The sequence below is a fragment of the Eulemur rufifrons genome, chromosome 14, assembly GCF_041146395.1.
Source record: "Eulemur rufifrons isolate Redbay chromosome 14, OSU_ERuf_1, whole genome shotgun sequence".
Taxonomy (NCBI): domain Eukaryota; kingdom Metazoa; phylum Chordata; class Mammalia; order Primates; family Lemuridae; genus Eulemur; species Eulemur rufifrons.
Genome location: NC_090996.1, coordinates 33082592 through 33101247, shown reverse-complemented (window position 1 = coordinate 33101247; position 18656 = coordinate 33082592). Strand labels below are relative to the sequence as shown.

Here is an 18656-nt window from a genome sequence, read left to right as displayed (position 1 = left end):
GGGTCCCCGTGGAGCTGTGAGGAGCTGCCCTGTACCGGCAGGCCCTGGTGCATGCGGCAAGGGAGAGGGGAGGGTGACAGTTAACCGAAGAATCTGAGCCCCACCCCCTGCCCTGACCCCAAGGGGGGCTCCCCTGCCGCCGGGGTGGGACGAAGGCGGGTGAGCAGACCCTCCAGGCCCTTTACCCCATGACCCTCGCAGCGCCCGGCCCAGCAGCCCGAGGACCCCACCTAGACGGGAACCCGAGGCCCCCGGCAGAGCTGGGCTCCACGTCCAGGTTCCTGCCCCTCAACCTCTCTGCCAGGGGCCAGGGGTGTCAAAGCCGGGACCCCTGGCCTGCAAGCGGCATGTCAGCGTGTTGTCTTTGCTCTGTCCATCCTCAGTGCCACCAGGTTTTAGATCGCCAGACATCAAGGGACGGTTCAGCTAATATTTACCCAGCACTGACTCCGCACCTGGCACTGTTCTAGCAGCCCAAGAACACGGACTTGTGTAATACCCTTCGTGGCCGATGGACAAGTGCTGTCACTGTTCCCGGTTTATAGACAAGGGAACGGTCAGGCCATGACTAGTTCAAGGTCCCACGGTGAGAAGTTGGACTCTCCCAGGCGCTCTGAGTCCACGCCCTCACCCCTGCGGCCTCTTGTTCACTGAAACATCTAGATTTCCAGTGCATCTGAGAGATGACAGCTCTGGCTCAGGACGCGCCCTTAGACAGGTTCTGTGCCCCAGACTGCCAGAGCCTCGTGCCTCCGGATCCCTTCTAGGAGCTGTTTCTGACCCCAAGTCCATCTCAGCCAGTTCTTCGGTAACCGGCTCCATTAGCAAGAAAACATTTTTTATGGTTTTTTTTGTAGTTCTCTTATGTTTCAAGTTCCCAGGCCAGGATGACTTGCTGACCAGCACGTTGTAACTTGCTGTGGCACCAATGTGTTCCCTTTTGAGTTTCTCTCCCAGAAACGGCGGAACCTCCTTGCAGCCATGAGAAGCTACAGAGCCTCACACCGTCTGTGTGTGACAAGACACGAGACACCACACCACAGACCGTGCCCAAGGCCCCACGGAGCCTGTGCACAGGGTTGAAAGAAGGGCCAATGGTACCCCCTAGCTCATTATAATACTAAAGTCCCCGCTCTGGGAAGAACTTATCTGCGATTTTTTGATCATGGGACATACGCACTCGCATGATTTCTCGCTGCACCCCGTGCCCTGCACTCCGCCCCAACACGCACTGACGCCCACGCCCCTCGTGCATTATCTGTTTCGCCTCCCGAAAAACCCCTGACCCTGTTGGTCAGGGAGGCAGGTTCGAGGCAGTCCATACCCCCCTCCTCCCAGTTGACGGTCACTGAAATACATCCTTTCTTCCCTGACAGCCTGGCTGTCTCAGTGACTGGCTTTCCACGCCCCCAGCAGCATTGAACCTCCGTGTGGGCTCCTCAGCACCTCTCACCTGTTTCCTGGCACGGACTTCGCAAGCCCTAAGCAATCCTCCGTCCCAGGGCTGGGAAGTGTTTTCTGTCAAGGGCCAGATAGTCCATAGTTTAAGCTTCACTGGCCCGAAGGTCTCTGTTGCTACCGCTATTCAACTCTTCCAGTCTTTGAGTCCCTGTTTTCCATTCTCTTGGAGAATTTTCCAGTTCACCTAGCAGCAGAATCGCTGGGTCTTAGGGTAACGCCACGTCCTGTTGTTCGAGGACCTGCAGACTGTTTTCCACAGTGGCTGTGCATCCTCCTCTCCTTTTTGCAACAGGACACCCCAGTCATTCCGAAACCACCCTCCCTTTGGAATGGGAATCTCAGATCTCAGAAGGGGGGCGGGGGCCAGAGCATGTAGCACGGGCTACCCCACACAGAAGATCCGAACGCACGGCGGTCAAGGCTGTGGGATCTGAATGCCTGGGTCCGAATTCTGCCTTCCCTGCCGCAGCTGTGGCTGGCAGCTAGATTTCCAAAGATGTTCCCATCCTACACCCAGGAACCTGTGAATATGCTACTGGCTGTGACAAAAGGTACTGGGGAGATTATCTGGGTGGGTCCTAAATGGAATCACAAGAGTCCTTCAAAGAGGGAGGGAGGGGGTCAGAGTTGGAGATGTGAGCAGGGAAGCGGAGGCTGAGGATGGGATGGGAGGCCATGAGCAAGGAGTGCAGGCAGCCTCTAGAAGCCGGAAAAGGCAAGGAATGGATCGTCCCCCAGAACCTCCAGAACGACCCTTTTAGACTATGACCTCCAGAACTGTAAGATAGTAACTTCGTGTTGTTTGAAGCCACCGAGTTTGTGGCGTCTGTTACAGCAGTAATGGGAAATGAATACACCAGGTGTGTGACTTGGGCTACTTGCTTAACTTCTCTAGGCCTCAGTTTTCTCATCTGTAAAACGGGAAGAAGAAGAAAACCCGAGTTAGGATTGCCGAGAGTAATACATTAGGTTATGTATGTACGATGCCAGATGCAGAGCCCAGCGTTAGCTATTTTTTCCCCTGCTAGACCACAAGCACCACAAGAACAAGAAATCTTGTCCACCTGGTTTACAGCCCACCTCTAGGCTGAGCACAGACTCTGGCCCCTGGGCCTCGGCACGTCTGTGCACAGAAGGGAGGCGAGAGCACTACCCCCGCTGGGGGGCTCCGAGGCCCCAGGCCCCATGTTCTGGGGAAAGAGCTCATTTGAGAGACAATAATCACTACCTTGCAAGGGTTATTTTGAGGATTAAGAGAGAGAAAGCAAGAACTATGAAGACTCCCAGTATAGCCACCCCTCTGTACCCCGGGCTCTGCAACCGTGGATTCAACCTACCGCGGAAAGAAAATATATGGTTTAAAAATTGTGTCTGTGCTGAACACACGTGCAGACTTCTGTTCCTTGTCATTATTCCCTAAACAATACAGTACAACAACTATTTATGCGGCATTGACTTCGCATTTTAGGTATTATAAGTAGTCATGATTTAACGTCTGCCCGAGGATGTGCACAGGTTATAAGCAAATACTGTGCCAATCCTCTATCTGGGACTTGTGCACCTGCGGATTTTGGTATCCCCGGTGGGGGGTCGGAGTTGTCCTGGAACCACCCCTCCAAGGGATGCCAGGGACATCCATCCGCTGCCCAAGGGCTGTGGAATGTCGGCAGGTTTTTCTTCCCCCTTCCCTCTCTCGTCTCTTTCATTCAGGAAGTCAACAGTGGTGAGTGTCCGTGTGTGACAGGCTGCTGTCTGGTATAATACATTGAGAAAAGGTAAGAAACCCCAGGAATGCAGAAGCCCCCAGGCCTGTGTCCTCCTCCCTGGGTCCCCGCAGCGGCAAGGCCTCACCTGTGCAGTTGGCAGGCAGCAAACACCCCTGCTGGGCCTAGGCCCTGTCCCCTGAGCTCTGGCCGCCCTGGCTGGCCCTCGGGAGGGCGGGGCTGGTTGCCAAGGGCTCAGGTGGTGCGATTAGTATCAGGATCCGGGAGGAAGTAGGAAGCAGTCTGTGTTCCCCAGGACCTGACGCCTGCTGGCTGAGGGACTCGAGGCTCCCAGAAGGCAGGTGGAGCTGGGGGCAGGGCTGCTGGGGGGAGAGAAGTGGGAGGAGGATGGTGGCTGGGGAGGGGATTGCCCAGGAGGTCAGGGTAGGGACCAGAGGGCTGGGCCTGGGAGGTGGCGGGGGTAGAAACTGGCGCTGGGACCGGGACAGGCCAGCTGGCCGAGCCCTGTGTTGAGGTTGCCTCCGGGGGGCCGGTACAGGTGGCACCTCCGACGTGCCTGCCAAGATGAGTCTGTCCCTGGAGGAGCTGGAGGCCACAGCTCAGGAAGTGCTGGGCAAAATAAGGAGCCACCAGCCGTTCCAGTCCTCATGGGACACCGCTGCCTTCATCGTCTTCCTCACCTTCATCGGTGAGTGTGGCCTCAGCCCTGGGGCCCATCGGCCTCCTGCCCCGGGCCCTGGGTCAGGGGCCACATCTAGACGCCTGTCCTGTCCCCAGGCACCGTGCTGTTCCTGCTGCTGCTGGTCCTCGCCCACTGCTGCTGCAGCTCCTGCTGCAGCTCCCCCAGACCCCGGAACGAAAGCGCTGGGAAGGTGAGGCCCTCAGCCTGGGGCAGCCTGGAACTTTCCCCGGGTGGAGGAGGGAGGGTGGGGGGAGGGAACGGAGGAGTGAACCCTGGGTCCCTCTGGGCCTCTTTTACAGGAAAGACACAAGGGAGTGGACAACTTGGCCCTAGAACCTTAACCCTGAGCGTCCCCACCAGCTGCTTCCTGTGTGTCCCGCCGGGTGCAGTAACAATGCCCTGTGTCTGCCCAGAGCCTGAGTCTGGACTGTGTGCCAAGCCCCCGTCGGGGTGACCAGCCCAGGGATCCACTGCTCCATTTAGGTGCCCACCTTGTCCCTCTAAGCCTTTAGCGGGGTCACTCCAGGTCACCCAGCTGAACTCCCTGGTAGAGCTCTTGTCACTACCCCCTGGGCCCCTTGGCAGGCAGAGGGCCCTCTCCCAAAGGAGGTGCAGGGAGTGGGAAGCCACGCCAGAGAAGAGGGGTGGCCGCCAGCTCCTGACGCTGCCGGCCACCAGCCACCAGGATCCCAGCCTGGGTCCCTACTCAGACACACAGACGGGGCTCCAGGCAAAGTCCGATGGTCTTTATTTCTTGAAGGGCCCCTGTCGGGCTGCAGCTCCCCGCTTCCCTCCCCACTCCCAGCTCAGTACCCCGCCAGCCTCGGCCCCCAGCGGGCAGCGAAGGAACAGAGGGAGGAGAGCCTGGGCCCGCCCCACCCTGAGTCCAAAGGTGCCCACAGCGCCCAGGAGGGCAGGGCTCGGAACGTGGCCCCTCGGCCCCTCCTTTCTGACCCCCAAATACACCAGAGCAGTGTTCCCTCCACCCAGGGCTTCCTGTGTTTGCTGCCGTCCGTTCAAGGTGTTGGCAGGACGGGGTAAAGATGAGGAAAACAGCCGCTGTGCCCGGCTCTGGCCGGCACTCTGGGGGAATGTGTGGGGGCACGGGGGCCACCTTCCCGGGGACAGGCTCCTGGGTCGCTGTGCTCAGAAGGGTCTGTAGCTCCAGTAGCTGGAGAACACGGAGATCTGCAAAGGGAGGTGGCACGGTCCGTGGCGGGTTGGGGGCACGGAGCGGGGCCAGGCCCTGCCACACCCTCTATGACCCAGGTGACATGTCCAGGTCACCGGAGGGCAATGGGTCTGGGGAGGTATCGTTGCCTCGAAATGCCATGGCCCAGCTGCCTGGTGCACATGGGGTACGATGGACACCTACACTTTGGGGCATTTTGGAGGTGTGACAAGAGCCCTGGGAACCTCCTCCCCCCAGACGAAGGGGCCCAGCAGCCCCACTGCCCTACCTTGTCCTTGAGCTGCTGGCAGAGCTGCAGGGACACGGTGAAGTAGACCAGGGCGTCGTTGAGCCAGGGGATCACGCACTCCACCTTGTGCACGTGGCTCACCTCCAGGCGCTGGGAGCCCCACTCGCTAGCGCATGAGGGGAGGGGTCCTGAGGGCGTGCCCAGCCCCTGGCCCCCAGGGTGCAGAGGGGAGGGGTGGGGCGGGCAGTCCAGGACCCCCTCCCCTGCCTACTTACAACATGGCCCCGGGGCTGTGCAGCACGGCGCCTCCAGCTGGGCGGAAGTTCTAGGCAGAGCAGCACCAGACCCCTCAGGCCCGAGCCCCACAGGGCGCACTGGGGGTCCGGGGAAGGGGTCCCGCTCACCTTGGTGGAGTTGGGCTGCAGGGCGTGCAGCTGGTACACGGTGAGGCAGAGCTTGTTGAGGTTGATGTAGACGTTCACCAGCAGGTCGGAGGGCAGGGCAGGGGCGAACATCCGCTGGGGGATTGGGGGCGGGGGTGAGGTCCCTCCCAAGCCCTCTTGGCCAGGCTGGACAGAGCAGGGCCCTGCTGCACCCTGGTCTGGGGCCCTGGAGTCACCGAGGAGTCTGCAGAGGGCCCAGCCTCTGCAGAACCACCGGACGGGAACCCCAGTCCCCACCCACGGAGCTGCTCTGGGGCTTCCAGACTTCCCCCAGGTGTCTAGGTATCTTCCTGACCTCTGGCTTTGGGAACCACTGACCCAAAACAGGGTTAACATACTTGGGTGACATGGGATGGAAGCCAAGAACCCCATCGTAGAAACTGCATAGACACAGAATTCTGACTGCCTGCAAGTTGGGTCCCCTCTCCCGGAGCAGGGGTGGCCTGAGGCACTGACCGTGAGGCCGCTGGCGGCGATCTCAGGCAGGGTGAGGGTGGCCGGGGTGGTGAGCCGGTTTCGGGCTCTGGTCAGCTGGAGCATCACCGCGTCCATCAGCTGGGGGGAAGGGCAGGTCACAGCTGCCGCGCAGGCAGCAGGGCCTGGGCCCCCTCCCCCAGCATCGGTTACAGTAGCTCCCACTCCTGCCCGGGGGTGACGGTTCTCAGGGCCTGAACCCCCACAGCGGGGGCCTGTTACAGATGCAGGTAACAGGGGCACTGCACTGGCGACCAGCAGGATGGGCATTCATTAACGGGGGTCCCAGGCGCTGGCCCAAGGGGGAATGGAAGGTCCTGGGAGGTCAGTCCCAGGGGCACAGGCTTTTCAGGTGGGGATGCTGGCAATGAGGCAGCTCAGGGGGCCCTAATCTAGTTTGGGGCCAGGGAGGGCTTCTGGGAAGAGGCAGTGGGATGGCTGAGCAGAGGTTTTAAGGTGGGTGGCACCCCCATTTTCACAGGTGAGGAAGCTGAGGCTCCAAAGGGGGGAAGCCAAGGTCACATAGCCCGAGAATAGTGGAACCACCTGGAGCCCACCCCTCTGTCTGCTGCAGAGCAGAGGCCTGGCGGACTCCGGCGGCTCTGCAGCTGTTGCCACGGGTACCAGGGTGACCTGGCAAAGTGGAGTGGAGGCATGGCGGCTGCACCACCCCAGGGCGTCTCAGCTCTGGAAGGGACCTCAGTCCATCTGGTTCCAAGTATGAGAGACCAGAGGTCCAGAGAGAGTAGGGGAGCCTTCTGAGGACACACAGCAAGTTGGGCAGAGCTAAAGCACAAGTCCAGGCAGCCGAGTCAGCTCTTCGCACACGCCAAAGTGTGGTTAAGGGGAAGCTTCTACCCTGGGCCACCTGACTCGCATTATCATGGTTAACAGTCACTACAGCTTGTCCTGCTTTTACAGGGAGGAAATGGAGGCACAGAGAGGCTAAGTAAACAACTTGAGATTGCACAGCTCACAGTGGAGGCCTTGGAATTGGAGCCCTGGCTGGACGCACAGACACTGAGAGGTCTGCCTCCAGCAAGCCTGAGGCTGTGGGCCAAGGTCCAGGGAGCACAGGGCAGGGGGCAGGGTGGGGAACCCGGCTCTTGTCTCTGTGGGTGGTTCACCTTGAGGACCTCGGCTCCCGTCTTGAACTGGTAGCTATCGTCCCGGTTGGTGAGGAGGTACATGGCTTGGCTCACGTGGTTCCTGGCATCCTGGATCTGAAAACAGTGCCCTCTGGGTGGTCACCGAGCTGGGTCAAGCTAGCTTCTGCAGCCACAGTCTTTAGGGGCCCTTCCCCCAGGAGGGGAAGGTGGGTGCTTCCTGCCCGACCCAGGTGCTGGGCGGCCGACACAGACTGGGGCAGGCCTGGTCTCTGTCCTTGTGTAACTCCCTTCTAAAGGACAGACTGGTACTGGAGTAAACACCCAAGATGACAACTGTCTTTGAGACTCTTGAAAGGAAGCAGGGTGATGGGGGGGCAGCTGCAGGGGACATGTAGGGGCAAGGGCCTCCGCTGGAGACTGCGCCAGAGTAGCGGGGACAGGGGAAGAACTGGGGCCCAAGGGCATGGGAGCTGGCAGGGAGCATGGACGGCGTCCCGAAAGCCCTGGGCAGCTCTGGCCAGGGGAGTGACTTGTTCAGGGGGATTCTGAACCATCAGATCCAGCTGCTGTGGTGGGGACTCCTGAGGTTCCCGGGGGCCCGCAGGCAGGACAGGTCCTCCACTTCCCCGCAAGCGGCAGGTCTGTTGCTGCATGCAGCACCTGCCCAGCCTGGCTGCTAGGAAATGCGCTCCCAGGCTTGCCGTGGCCACAAATCCCCAGGGCCGGTCCCTCGCCCCTGAGGCCAGCCCCAGGGAGGCCTCGGCCCCACGGCAGGCCTGCCCCTGCCTGTCCCTGTGGCCTGAGCCCTGGCCAGGCAAGGGCTGGGTCACCTGCTGCAGCTTCCACTGCTTGTCATCCCGGAAGGCGAAGTGCAGCAGCTGGTTGTTACGGGGCATCTTCAGGTTCACGTCCTGATGGACAAGAGCAGGATAAGCCAAGCAGAGGGACGCCTCCTGCTCTGGCCTGAGCCCTTGAGCCGGGAGCATAAACGGGGCATGTGGTGGGTGGCTCAGGCCCCAGCTGCTCTACTGAGAGAGGGTCTCCCAATGCCTTGGCCACTTAGGGGGTGAACACAGAGGTCAGGAAAGCAGGAACCCAGGCTCAAGAGGATGAGAAGGGGGAAGGTGGCCTCCGGGAGGCTGTGGGCAGATGGTGCATGTCTGCCAAGGCCAACAGAGGGTGGCGCAGAGGAGGGACCTTCCCCCACACCTTGGTGCTTGGCACAGGGTCAGGCGCAGACTAGAGCTCAGAGACGGAGGATTCAACTTTGATCCAGGGACAGGCTAATCTGCCGATGCCTACACTCCACTGAGTCCACGCCAGGCTGGCGTGTGTGCAAGGCAACCTAGTCCCGCACCTCTCACTGAATCCACATGCCAGTCCCAGGTGGAGGCACGGGGCTGCTGCCAATTTACAAAGGAGGAAACAGAGACCTGAGAGGCCAAGGGTCCAGCCCAGAGTCACACAGCTGGCAGCAGGGGACAAGCAGGAGGCCCCTGTGCTCTCCCCATTGGCAGGATGGGGGCAGGGGGAGGACTCACGGCCTGGCTGAGGGCGTCCCCTTGCAGAGTCAGCACACCCTTCACCTGGTCTGTGCTGTAACACGCAAGGGGAGGGGTCAGAGCAGCGCCTGCTGCCGCCCCTCTCGCCCCAGGCCCGCTGGTGAGCTGCCCCTGGCTGTCCCACTGCATACCCAGTCTTCTGCAGGGCAGGGCTGTGACCATGCCTCCTACCCCAGGGTACCCCAGGAGTCTCCCAACCCAAGGGGCCCATCCCCCAGTTTCTGCTCAGCCTGAGCTCACCCGCAGCTGCCCAGGATGAAGTTCTCCTGCTTGGTGGTACCCTCGGTGCCCGAGCCCGGCAGAGTGAAACGGAGAGAGGCCTCCTGAGGACACAGGGGAGCCACAGAAAGTTCACCCAAGTCTAGATCGGTGTTCCTTCCAGAAGCCCCCCACCTCCAGGTCAGCTGGGGAACAAACAAGGTGGGCCGGCCTCATCTGGCACCTGGGCTGGGCACTTTCGGTGGCAGCCTTTGTCTCAAATCCTACACGAGCCCTGAGCCCGATAGCTGCTCACTGCACATCCTCTAAGCGCCAACCGTGTTGTGCGCCCACCATGGGCACCAGAACAGAGAACAGTGGCCTGCTGGCTCAGCCACATGCTGGGGCAGAGAGGAGCAGTCTGGGAAAAGACAGTGGTCAGGGAAGCTAGCAATTCTGGGCCTCACCAGGGACTGCGCTGGACATGTCTGAGCTGAACGGCTTACGTATCTGCACAACAGCCCTGAAAGGCGGGTCCTGTTATCTCCTTTTTGCAAAGGGAGGCCCAGAGAGGTTGATCTGGCCGAGGTCACAAGGCTGGGGAGAGGCAGAGATCCTCCAGCTCTCGGATAATGTCACTGTTTCAAGGAAGCCTCTCCCGACCCGAGCCCCGGGGCTGCATCCAGGTCCTTGCTGGTCCTTTCGCGGGGACTCGGCACCCCCTGCACTCGAGTAGTTGCTTGTGCAACTAGGTCAGATCTGCTGTGTCCCCGAGGAGACTCACGGAGTCCCCGAGTTGGGGGCTTGTCTGCCACTCAGCAGGCGCTCGGGAAGCAGCCCCGGGACGACCCGGAGGAGCCCGGCGCCTGCAGAGGCCCGGGCAGGGCTGCAGGTGAACACGGCACCGGGCGCGTTACCTTGAGGATGTCCTGCAGCTGCCTCAGCACGGCGTGCACCTCGTCGTGCAGCAGCCAGCGGAACTCCTCCTCCTGCCGGGACAGCGCCGCGGTCAGCGACCGGCCTGGCCCGCCGCCCCCGCCCGTCTCGCCGCCCCGCGCGCCTCACCAGCACCGCCCGCTCCGCCGCCGTCGCTGCCATCGCGGTCGCCATCGCCGAGCCGGTCGCCAAGCGTCCGTCCCCGCTGGCCCGCCCGGCCCGCCGCCCTCGTCGCCGATTGGCTCACGCCCGGCCCAGAGACCCGCGGGCGCCCCGGAACGAGGCTGGCGGCTGATCGAATCTGGCCCGCGCCGGCCCGCCCGGGACGCTCTCGCCTGCAGCCTCCGGCGCCGCGCTGCGCCGCCGCGTAGAGGGCCCGTTCGGCCTGGAGCGCCGCCGCCGGCCCCGCCCCTCCCTGGCGCTGATAGGCGCTCCGCCCCACCTGCGCCCGCTGACAGGCCAGCAGGGCGGCCCGTCCCCGCCCCCCGGCGCGAGGGCCGCGCCCCGCCCACCCTCCCCACACACCAATCGCGGCGCGCGAGGGATGCCACAGACTCACGCGACACAGCTGTGTTACCAAGAAACGTTTTATTTTTCTTGCAGTAGCTTTGTTAATTGCACAAAATCATGTTTTGTTTTTGCCATTTAAACATTATCACACAATCCTATTCTGAAAGACAAATGTTCATTAAAAACAAAGCAAAAATAAAAATTCACAACCTTAATTATCTAGAAGATTTGTCATTTAAAGGAGGTTTAAAGGAAAATAAGGGGGAGGAGGGGCTTTCTTACAAGCTTTTTCACGTGTCACATTTTCTCCTTAAAAGGGAAGAATTTCAAAACAAAGGTGAAATAGCTTAAACAGAAATAGTCATAAAAAGGAACTTTACAGAATTGTCAACAATATTAAGACAACATTGACTAACCGGTTTCATTACAGCATCTTCCCCACCCCCACCCCAATGTGTCCTGCCAGGACTAGAACAGGCTTTGTGTTTAGACAGAAATGAGTCCAAAATCCCAGTGAAATGAACAACTGTGCTAAAAACCCAACAGGCATTGTCCCGGCCCTCCCCCCAAGTCTTCTGAGATCCTCTACCCTAGGTTCTAATCAGTGAAAAGGGGCCAAAGCCGTGAGAGGGGGAGGGACCCCACCCACCAGTGTGGCCACCTTTTATATATATATATAATTATATATTGGACTATAAATGCTGGCCTTCTGCAAACTGTGACTTTGGAAAATCCAACCCATGCAGAGGGAGAAAAAACTGACATCTCTTGGGTGACTTCTCCTTGTCCTTATGCAACTTTCCAAGCCCCTTCTGGTCCCCAATCCAAGGAGAAATGCTAGGGTCTCAAGGATGTCCCAGACCCACCTCTGAGGGTCAGTCAAGTACAGGTAGGTCAGGCCCAGTTCTCTTCCCTTCCGACAGACCCCGGGCCCGGGAAGCACCGAAGACCATGACGCTGGCTGGAGTGAAGACACTCGTTCCCGTATCAAGAGCTGAGCCTAAGAAATGCTTACCGTTGGTCAGGCTGAGTCTGGGCCAAAGAAGGGACAGACAGAGATAAATACTGTCTCCATGGGAGGAAAAGGGAGAAGGGAGAATGCGGAGAGGTGGGGCACACACAGGGGCAGGCTAGAGAAAGAAGGTGGGACTGCCTTGAGGGGACGCGGACAGAGGGGCTCCTCAGAACCAGGTGAAGAGTCTGTGGCATAACGGAAACAGGAAGGAGCCCTCCCCCCACGTCTCAATCCTCATTGGTGGCCCTGAGGAGCCCCCTCCCAAGGGCTGGAATGCAAATCCAAACACTAAGAGCCTGGTGAGGACTGAGCTCCCATTCCCAGCTGCAAGGGCCTGGGGCCGCCCAGGGCTCCGTGGCGCTGGCTCTGGGTGGTGCTGAGGAGCAGTGAGGGCCAGGCCTCCACACGCACCTGCAGGCCGGCGCTTGCAGCTCTTCCTGGAAAGCCAGAGCCCCGTGTCACAGGGACTTTGCCAGTCTCTTTACAGTTCACAAAGGCGTTATGGAGAGTTAGTTGCACACGGGTCGCTTAAACATGACAATCCTTCTCAGCTGGTCACCTGAGGTTGGAGGTCCCACAGGACCCTCCGTCTGGAGTCCGTGCTGGCTCATCTTGGCCGAGAGCCTCTCCTCCCTGCAGGGAATCCAATAGGGGATGTGGACAGGACTACAGCCTCTTCGCTCTGGGGAAAGCTGTGGGAAGGCTTCCAACTCTCACTGCGGATTCTAGTTCCTTGTCTAGAACGGGTTTGAGATAAGACAAACTCGGAAGAAAAAAAGCCAGGCAGCAGTTTCTGGGCAGCTTCTATCCTGGGGTGAGAGCCTTTGTGTTGTGTTTGTGTGTGTGTGTGTGTGTGTGTATGAGAGAGAGGACACATAGCCACCTAGTTCAGGGGCCAGTGCCCAGCTCAAGAGCTTTCCCACAAGCCAATCCTGCTGACACCCCTCCTCTCCCCAGGCCTCAGGGGGAGGGTGCTGCTGTGTGCTGTTTTGATGGCAAGTCTCAAAGTCTGTATAAAAGGAAATGGAGACAGGTGGGCTGGTCCAGAGTTAAGTCCCAGGACCCCGACCCCATGTGAGGAAGAGGGGGTCAGAGGGTAGACTGGAGAGGTGGGGGGTGGGGTGTCTACGGCTTAGTGTATGTAAGCTCGGTACACGGCAGACATATCGTTGTCAGACTGGTCCAGTGCCTTGGCTCTTTTGTACACCTGGGGAAAAAAACAGGTGAGAGTCAGTTTCTGGCTGCAGAGCTCTGTAAAGACCCAGACCTGACTCCTGTAGGCAGTTCTAGACGTGGCTGGCAGGCACATCCTGGAGCTGAGGCTGTCTGGGTATGACTCCTGCCTTGATCTTGGGCAAGCACCTCAGTTTCTCTGTGCCTCAGCCACTGCTTCTTGATCTGGAGAAGGTAACAGCACCAACCTTCACTGGATTGGGAAGATGAAATGTACTTCTGGATGGAAAGGCTCACTGCTATTAGTAATTTAATAATGTTCCTTCCTGCAGATGACCCTCCAAGGACTTCCCATGTTATTCTCTGGGCCATTGTCCTTACTGTTCCCTCTGCATAGAACACTTTTCCCTCAGTGTAAGTGGCTCCTTCCCAATCACTCAAAGGCCTTCCCTGACCACCCCACCTAAAGTAGTAGCCACGCCCACCACTTCCCCCTCACCTCTCTCTCTGCTTTATTTGTGTGTCTTATGCTCTGAAATGCTTATGTGCTTACCCTGTGCCTCCTTCCATTAAAATCTAAGTGCCACAGGAAGGGAAACAGCTAGCTGCACACTGACTTGTCCCCAGAGCCTAGAACAGTGCCTGGCAATTAACAGTTCAGGTCTGTCAACTCAGAATGAAGGCTAAATGAAGACATTTAAAGATAGAAGAAAATCATCACAGCAGACCAGCATTGTAAAAAACTCCAAAGAAAGTTCTTTCAGCGGAAAATAAACATCAAAGAAAAACTGGAAATGGAAAATGTAGAGAAACATTAAATTTTTCCCTTGCTATGTTGCCCAGGCTGGCAGATAAAGAAAAAAAAAATTTTTTTTCCTCTAAATTTCTTTAAAATGCACACGACTGCTTAAAGCAAAAAATCTCAATATTGTCTAGCAGGTTTAAAACAAAGGCAGACATAATATGGACAACATCTATATCTCAAAGAGGGGGTTCTCACCTACAGGCGCTTTCAACCTGTGGCAATTCTGCCCCCAGGGGACACATGGTAAGGTCTGGAGACATTTTCTATCTACTGAAGGGGTGCTACTGGAATCTAGCAGGTGGAGGCCAGGGATGCTGCTAAGTGCACAGGACAACACTCCCTGACCCCCCAGAACATCAGCAGTGCCGAGAAACCCACCTCAGGGGATGAGGGAGGAGGTAGTAAATGGATCTATGTGATTGCAAGGTTTCTGTAATATGTTTTATGGGGAGTGGTACAAGATTAACTCCAAGCAGGCTAAGTTAAGGACGTATATTGCAACCTCTAGAGCAACTACTAAAAAATAATGCAGAGGCAAAGTCAAAAAGCCAACAGCTAAATAAAAATGGAATTCTAGTAAGTATTTATTTATTTATTTTTTGAGACAGAGTCTCGCTCTTTTGCCCTGGCTAGAGTGCCTTGGCGTTAGCCTAGCTCACAGCAACCTCAAACTCCTGTGTTCAAGCAATCCTATTGCCTCAGCCTCTCAAGTAGCTGGGACTACAGGCATGCGCCACCATGCCCGGCTAATATTTTCTGCATATTTTTAGTTGTCCAGCTAATTTCTTTCTATTTTTTAGTAGAGATGGGGGGGGGGGGGGGGTCTTGCTCTTGCACAGGCTGGTCTCGAACTCCTGACCTCGAGCAATCCTCCTGCCTCGGCCTCCCAGAGTGCTAGGATTACAGGTGTTAGCCACCGTGCCCGACCTCTAGTAAGTATTTAAATAACCCAAAAGAAGGCATTCAGAAAGGAGGAACAGAAAAACAAAAAACAAAGGCAACAAACAGAAATGAAATGATAAAATGGTAGCTCCAAATCCAACCACATATCACCATAGCCACTGACTGTTAAAATACTAGTTAACCTTCAGTTCCTGACCTTTAGCTCCTAATAGTGTAGAGCACACTGTCCCAGTGGCCTGAAAGCACCCTGCTCCACTGAGAAATTAACCAGAACACCGTTTCCAAGCCAATGAATTCTGTGGACTCAGGGTGGAGGCAACTCGGGAACCTCCTCAAAGAGCAGCTTTCCTAGACCAAGCCAGACATGAAACCGTTCAGAAATAATTGAAATTGAGTTATCTTACTGGCCAAAAATTACAAAATCCACAAGGAATTCCACTGCCAAGAGAGAATCTACAAGTAGAACAAATAGGACAGACTTGACACAGAATTCAGAGACAGAAGATTTTAAACTATGAAAAGACAGAAAGAATAACACTTTTTTTTTTACTTTTTTTTTTTTTTGCTGGAATAAACCACTTGAGATCTATAAATATTTAACATGAGTCAAAATGTGCCTTGGTTGATAGCACTTGAGAGACAGCTTCTAACATAAATACATGTTTCATGTGTGTTTTACAAAATGTCCTCTTTATTATAATCATATGGTAAAGACAAATATTGCTCAGCTGGTTTTTGTTAAGATTAAACTTCTACCAAGATGAGCTAAGAAAGCTGAGCTCCTACCCTAAAAAACTGTTTTCAAAAGTGACTGTGTAGCTGCTTAATAAATATGTCATTTGAAAAAAATGCTAAACATTCTGATCAAAAGGCAGATACTCTCAGAAGGAGAGTACACAAGACATCTACACAAGACACAGGTAGGAATGGAGAGAAAAAGGTGCACCACAAAAACAGTAAGCCTGAGAAGGCCATAGCAGCTGTGTCGATGCCAAACAACAGACTTTGAGACGAAGACCAAGAGAGCCACTTCATGGTGATCAAAGGGGAAACCCACTAGGAAGACACAACAGTCATAAGTGGCTGGAGCCTAACAACAAGAGCTACAAAGACTAAGCAAAAATGGGCAGAATTAAAGGGAGAAACAGACAATCCCACAATCACAGTTGGAGATTTTAACAGCCTTCTCTCAAGAATTGAAAGAACTGGATAAAAAGATCATAAAGATGTGAAAAACATCACCAACTGACTTGTCCTAACTGACATCTGTAGAACAGTCCACCGAGCCGCCACAGAACACACATTCTTTTCAAGTATACATAGTGCATCCACCAGGACAGACCATTTGCTGGGACATAACACAAGTCTGAATAAATGTAAAGTTTAAAAATCATATGGGACCAGGAGCAGTAGCTCACACCTATAACCCTAGCACTCTCAGAGGCCGAGGTGGGAGGATCGCTTGAGCTCAGTTCAAGACCAGCCTGAGCAAGAGCGAGACGCCGTCTCTACTAAAAATAGAAAAATTAGCCGGGCATCATGGTGCATGCCTGTAGCCCCAGATGAGTCAAGAGGAGGATCGAGTGAGCCTAGTAGTTTGAGGCTGCAGTGAGCTGCCAGACTCTGTCTCAAAAAAAAAAAAAATCATACAGGGCATGTTCTTTGACCATACAGAAATAAATTAAAAACAAATAACCACTAGGTACCTAGGAAAAGCCCCAAATATTGGGCAAACTTTTAAACACAGGTCAAAGAAGAAATCACAAGGGAAACATGGCTCAGAGGAAATTTATAGCTTTAAATGCTCATGTTAGAAACAAGGTCTAAAATCAATGATTTAAGAGCAAAGAAAAGCTGAACTAAGTAGATGGAAAGAAATCAAAAAACAGAAACTGCAGGATGCTGGCACTCGGCCCACACCCTCTGCAAGTTACCTCGTTGGCTGCAGCTGCCATGGGAGTTGGGTGGTTGACGGCATCGCCCAGCGCAATGGCCAAGCGCAGATCCTTCTGAATGTATTTCAGGTAGAAATCAGGCTTAAAGTTTCCTTGCAGGATATCTGAGGAGAAAAAGCTACTTATAGGAATACATCCAAGGACCCTAAATAAAACCTCGTCTGCAGTACATCAGGGCTCAATACCCAGCAATTCTAAGTAGTACAACCCTCCTGGCCTCTCCTGCACCCTCAGACACCCAAGAGCTGGAGCTGCCAGGTTGTGCCGCCAAATCCCACCCACTGTCTCTCCGGAGCTCCTCTGACTAGGGGCGTGGACTGACTGGAGACGGGCATCTTTCATACCCAATGAACTGAAGAACAAATGTTCTGTGACAGTTGCCTGACCCAGTTCCCCAGCTCTAATCAAAAATCAAATGCAAGAAGAGGGACCAAAGGCAACTTACTTTGGCACTTCTGGTCCAGAAAGATACTGGCCAACTGTCCCTGGTTGAGGATGTCCAGGAGTGTCTGCTGGGACTGGCCTGTCACCTGGGCCAAGGTCAGCCCCTCAGCGATGGTGGCCATGAAGCTCCCTTGGACCATGTTCACAATCAGCATCATCTTGGCTGCGTTGCCAACTTCACCTGCTCAGGGCAAAGAGTCACGGTCACATCCCAAGAATCCGTAGCCAGGGTATCTCTGCACCCAGGGGAGGCCCCGTTCACCTGCCCCTGACAGACTGGCTCTTCCTCCTTCCAGGCACTAACTATGTAAGTCATAGGAAACCCGCCCCTGGGGCCCCTGGCAGAGAGGCCGTATGGGATTGATGCTGTAATCAGTGTGGTACAGAGGGGACGTCCCCTCTGCCCTCCAACCCAGCCTCCAGGCCTGCTGTGGCCTGATGGGTGGGCGGGCATGTTACCTAGAAAGAAGGAGGTCTTCCCCATTGCCTGGAAGCAGCTGCTGCAGTCCTCGTATAAGCCCCTATCTCCAGCTGCTAAGATCACCAACATCCCATCATTAGACAGCTGCTGATTCCCTGAGACTGGTGCTTCCAGAAAGCGGCCCCCCCTGGACACAATCACCTGGAAAAGAAAGTTACAGCTTCTATAGGCCTTGCCTCTCACAGGGCTCTCCAAACAAGGAGCAAGGAGTGTCCTTGGGTGGCCATGGCTTCTCATCACTCCTTCTAGAGTTAAAGGGTGGGAGCAGGTGGCCACCACGTGGAGGTCCCAAAGCTGACAACTGGACCCAGGGACAATGGAGTGGAGGGTCAGACAGGCTGTCCTCCAACAGAAGCACAAGTCACAGAGCAGTAATGAGAGAGAAGCTGGGGTCTCCACACAAGCTCCTACTGACTCTGAATTTCTTACAAAGACCAAAAGTAGAACCAAACACGATCATGCTAATGGCTCTGTTGAACACACTGCCTATGGACACTCCCCTTCTCTGACCACCCTCAGAATATAATGGATCCAAAGTCACTACTCCCTGGCCCCGATGCTAAGGAAGGAGGGTTACTTTGCTAGTATCAACTGTAGACAGCTGCTTAAACCACAAATGCCAAGCTGGTGGCCTGGACTGGTTCTCACTGTAAGGCTGGCAGTTCCAGGACCTGATGCCCATCGCAGTTGTGCAGTAACTTCCCATGGCTGTTGAGACCAGCTGCAACCTTGAAGGTAGAACATGAAGACAGACTAGTCCCAAGGCCATGGGTCTCTCTTCTCTCTGGCTTTGGTGCTAGAGTAACCAAATTGCCCACACTTGTGCACGGTCAGCCTGGGTCCTGGGCTCCAACAGAAAGGATGCTGGAGAGCCAGCCCCAACAAGGCTACCTGGGCCAGCTCGGTGACTGTGTCAGCGTCCACCGTTGACATGTCCACGTAGCACTTTCCAGGGCGGATCCCTTGCAGCACACCACTGGGGCCCAGCACCAGCTGTGGGGACACAAGGGAGAAGCAATAGCCCAGGCTCCCAGACAGATGCTCAGGAGCCCCTACAGACCTAAGATGAGAATCCTGTCGCTTTTTTGGTTCATTTCCTATTAGCAGTTAACTATTAAGGCCAAAAAGGGAAGAACAATTAAATAAGCAAGGGTTAGGAAAGCACCCCAGGATGCTCCCATTTATCTTTAAAAACAATGTGTGAGTGTGCATTTCTTTTTATTAAAAATCCCCCATTTAAGACTGAACCTAAGTATTTATTTTTGAAGGCTTCTTTGGATTTATTTGGATTAAACTAGTCACTGGTTTAGCAAGACGACCTACTGCACTTGAACTTTTAAAACATACAAATACAGTGATA

General features: G+C 55.5%; 3 protein-coding genes across 12 annotated transcripts in view; 1 reads left to right on the top strand and 2 right to left on the bottom strand.

Annotated features, from left to right (window-relative positions):
- Positions 1 to 3749: 3749 nt before the first annotated feature.
- On the top strand, positions 3750 to 4208 carry SMIM22 (small integral membrane protein 22). Of its 2 annotated transcripts, none has more exons than XM_069486960.1 (3): positions 3750 to 3873; positions 3963 to 4057; positions 4167 to 4208. In XM_069486960.1, the coding sequence occupies exons 1-3, from the start codon at positions 3750 to 3752 to the stop codon at positions 4206 to 4208; spliced, it is 261 nt and encodes an 86-aa protein (XP_069343061.1). The 2 variants fall into 2 exon arrangements, with proteins under 2 accessions (XP_069343061.1, XP_069343060.1); XM_069486959.1 differs by having other exon boundaries at positions 3963 to 4069.
- Positions 4209 to 4538: 330 nt separating this feature from the next.
- Positions 4539 to 10259, bottom strand: ROGDI (rogdi atypical leucine zipper). Its single transcript, XM_069486193.1, has 11 exons — positions 10140 to 10259; positions 9992 to 10063; positions 9117 to 9199; positions 8856 to 8910; positions 8145 to 8225; positions 7333 to 7428; positions 6188 to 6286; positions 5693 to 5806; positions 5564 to 5613; positions 5328 to 5454; positions 4539 to 5055 (listed from the first exon to the last, which is right to left on the bottom strand). Exons 1-11 carry the CDS (start codon positions 10182 to 10184, stop codon positions 5014 to 5016), a joined length of 864 nt encoding a protein of 287 aa, XP_069342294.1. The 5' UTR covers positions 10185 to 10259; the 3' UTR covers positions 4539 to 5013.
- A 320-nt stretch (positions 10260 to 10579) lies between these two features.
- GLYR1 (glyoxylate reductase 1 homolog) overlaps positions 10580 to 18656 on the bottom strand; it is a 33127-nt gene continuing 25050 nt past the window's right edge. For 5 of the 9 annotated variants that reach the window (XM_069486967.1, XM_069486968.1, XM_069486970.1 and 2 more), the window contains 5 exons: positions 18188 to 18289; positions 17275 to 17437; positions 16817 to 16996; positions 16351 to 16475; positions 10613 to 12742 (listed from right to left, as the gene is read on the bottom strand). In XM_069486967.1, coding sequence (XP_069343068.1) covers positions 12668 to 12742; positions 16351 to 16475; positions 16817 to 16996; positions 17275 to 17437; positions 18188 to 18289 — 645 coding nt within the window. In that variant the 3' untranslated portion in view covers positions 10613 to 12667. Of the gene's footprint in view, positions 12743 to 16350; positions 16476 to 16816; positions 16997 to 17274; positions 17438 to 18187; positions 18290 to 18656 lie in introns of all 9 variants that reach the window. The other 4 variants (XR_011235316.1, XR_011235317.1, XR_011235318.1 and 1 more) reach the window with 1 other exon arrangement.

What these genes read in the sequence shown, in the direction of transcription:
- SMIM22 (XM_069486959.1), top strand. Translation starts at nt 3,750, where the DNA reads ATGAGTCTGTCCCTGGAGGAGCTGGAGGCCACAGCTCAGGAAGTGCTG. An exon ending in CGTCTTCCTCACCTTCATCG is followed by an intron (nt 3,874 to 3,962) that starts GTGAGTGTGGCC and finishes TCCTGTCCCCAG; the next exon opens with GCACCGTGCTGTTCCTGCTG. An exon ending in CTGGGAAGGTGAGGCCCTCA is followed by an intron (nt 4,070 to 4,166) that starts GCCTGGGGCAGC and finishes CCTCTTTTACAG; the next exon opens with GAAAGACACAAGGGAGTGGA.
- ROGDI (XM_069486193.1), bottom strand. Translation starts at nt 10,184, where the DNA reads ATGGCGACCGCGATGGCAGCGACGGCGGCGGAGCGGGCGGTGCTG. An exon ending in CGGGAGCCGAGGTCCTCAAG is followed by an intron (nt 6,287 to 7,332) that starts GTGAACCACCCA and finishes CCTTCCCCCCAG; the next exon opens with CTGATGGACGCGGTGATGCT. An exon ending in CACAGCCCCGGGGCCATGTT is followed by an intron (nt 5,455 to 5,563) that starts GTAAGTAGGCAG and finishes CTCATGCGCTAG; the next exon opens with CGAGTGGGGCTCCCAGCGCC.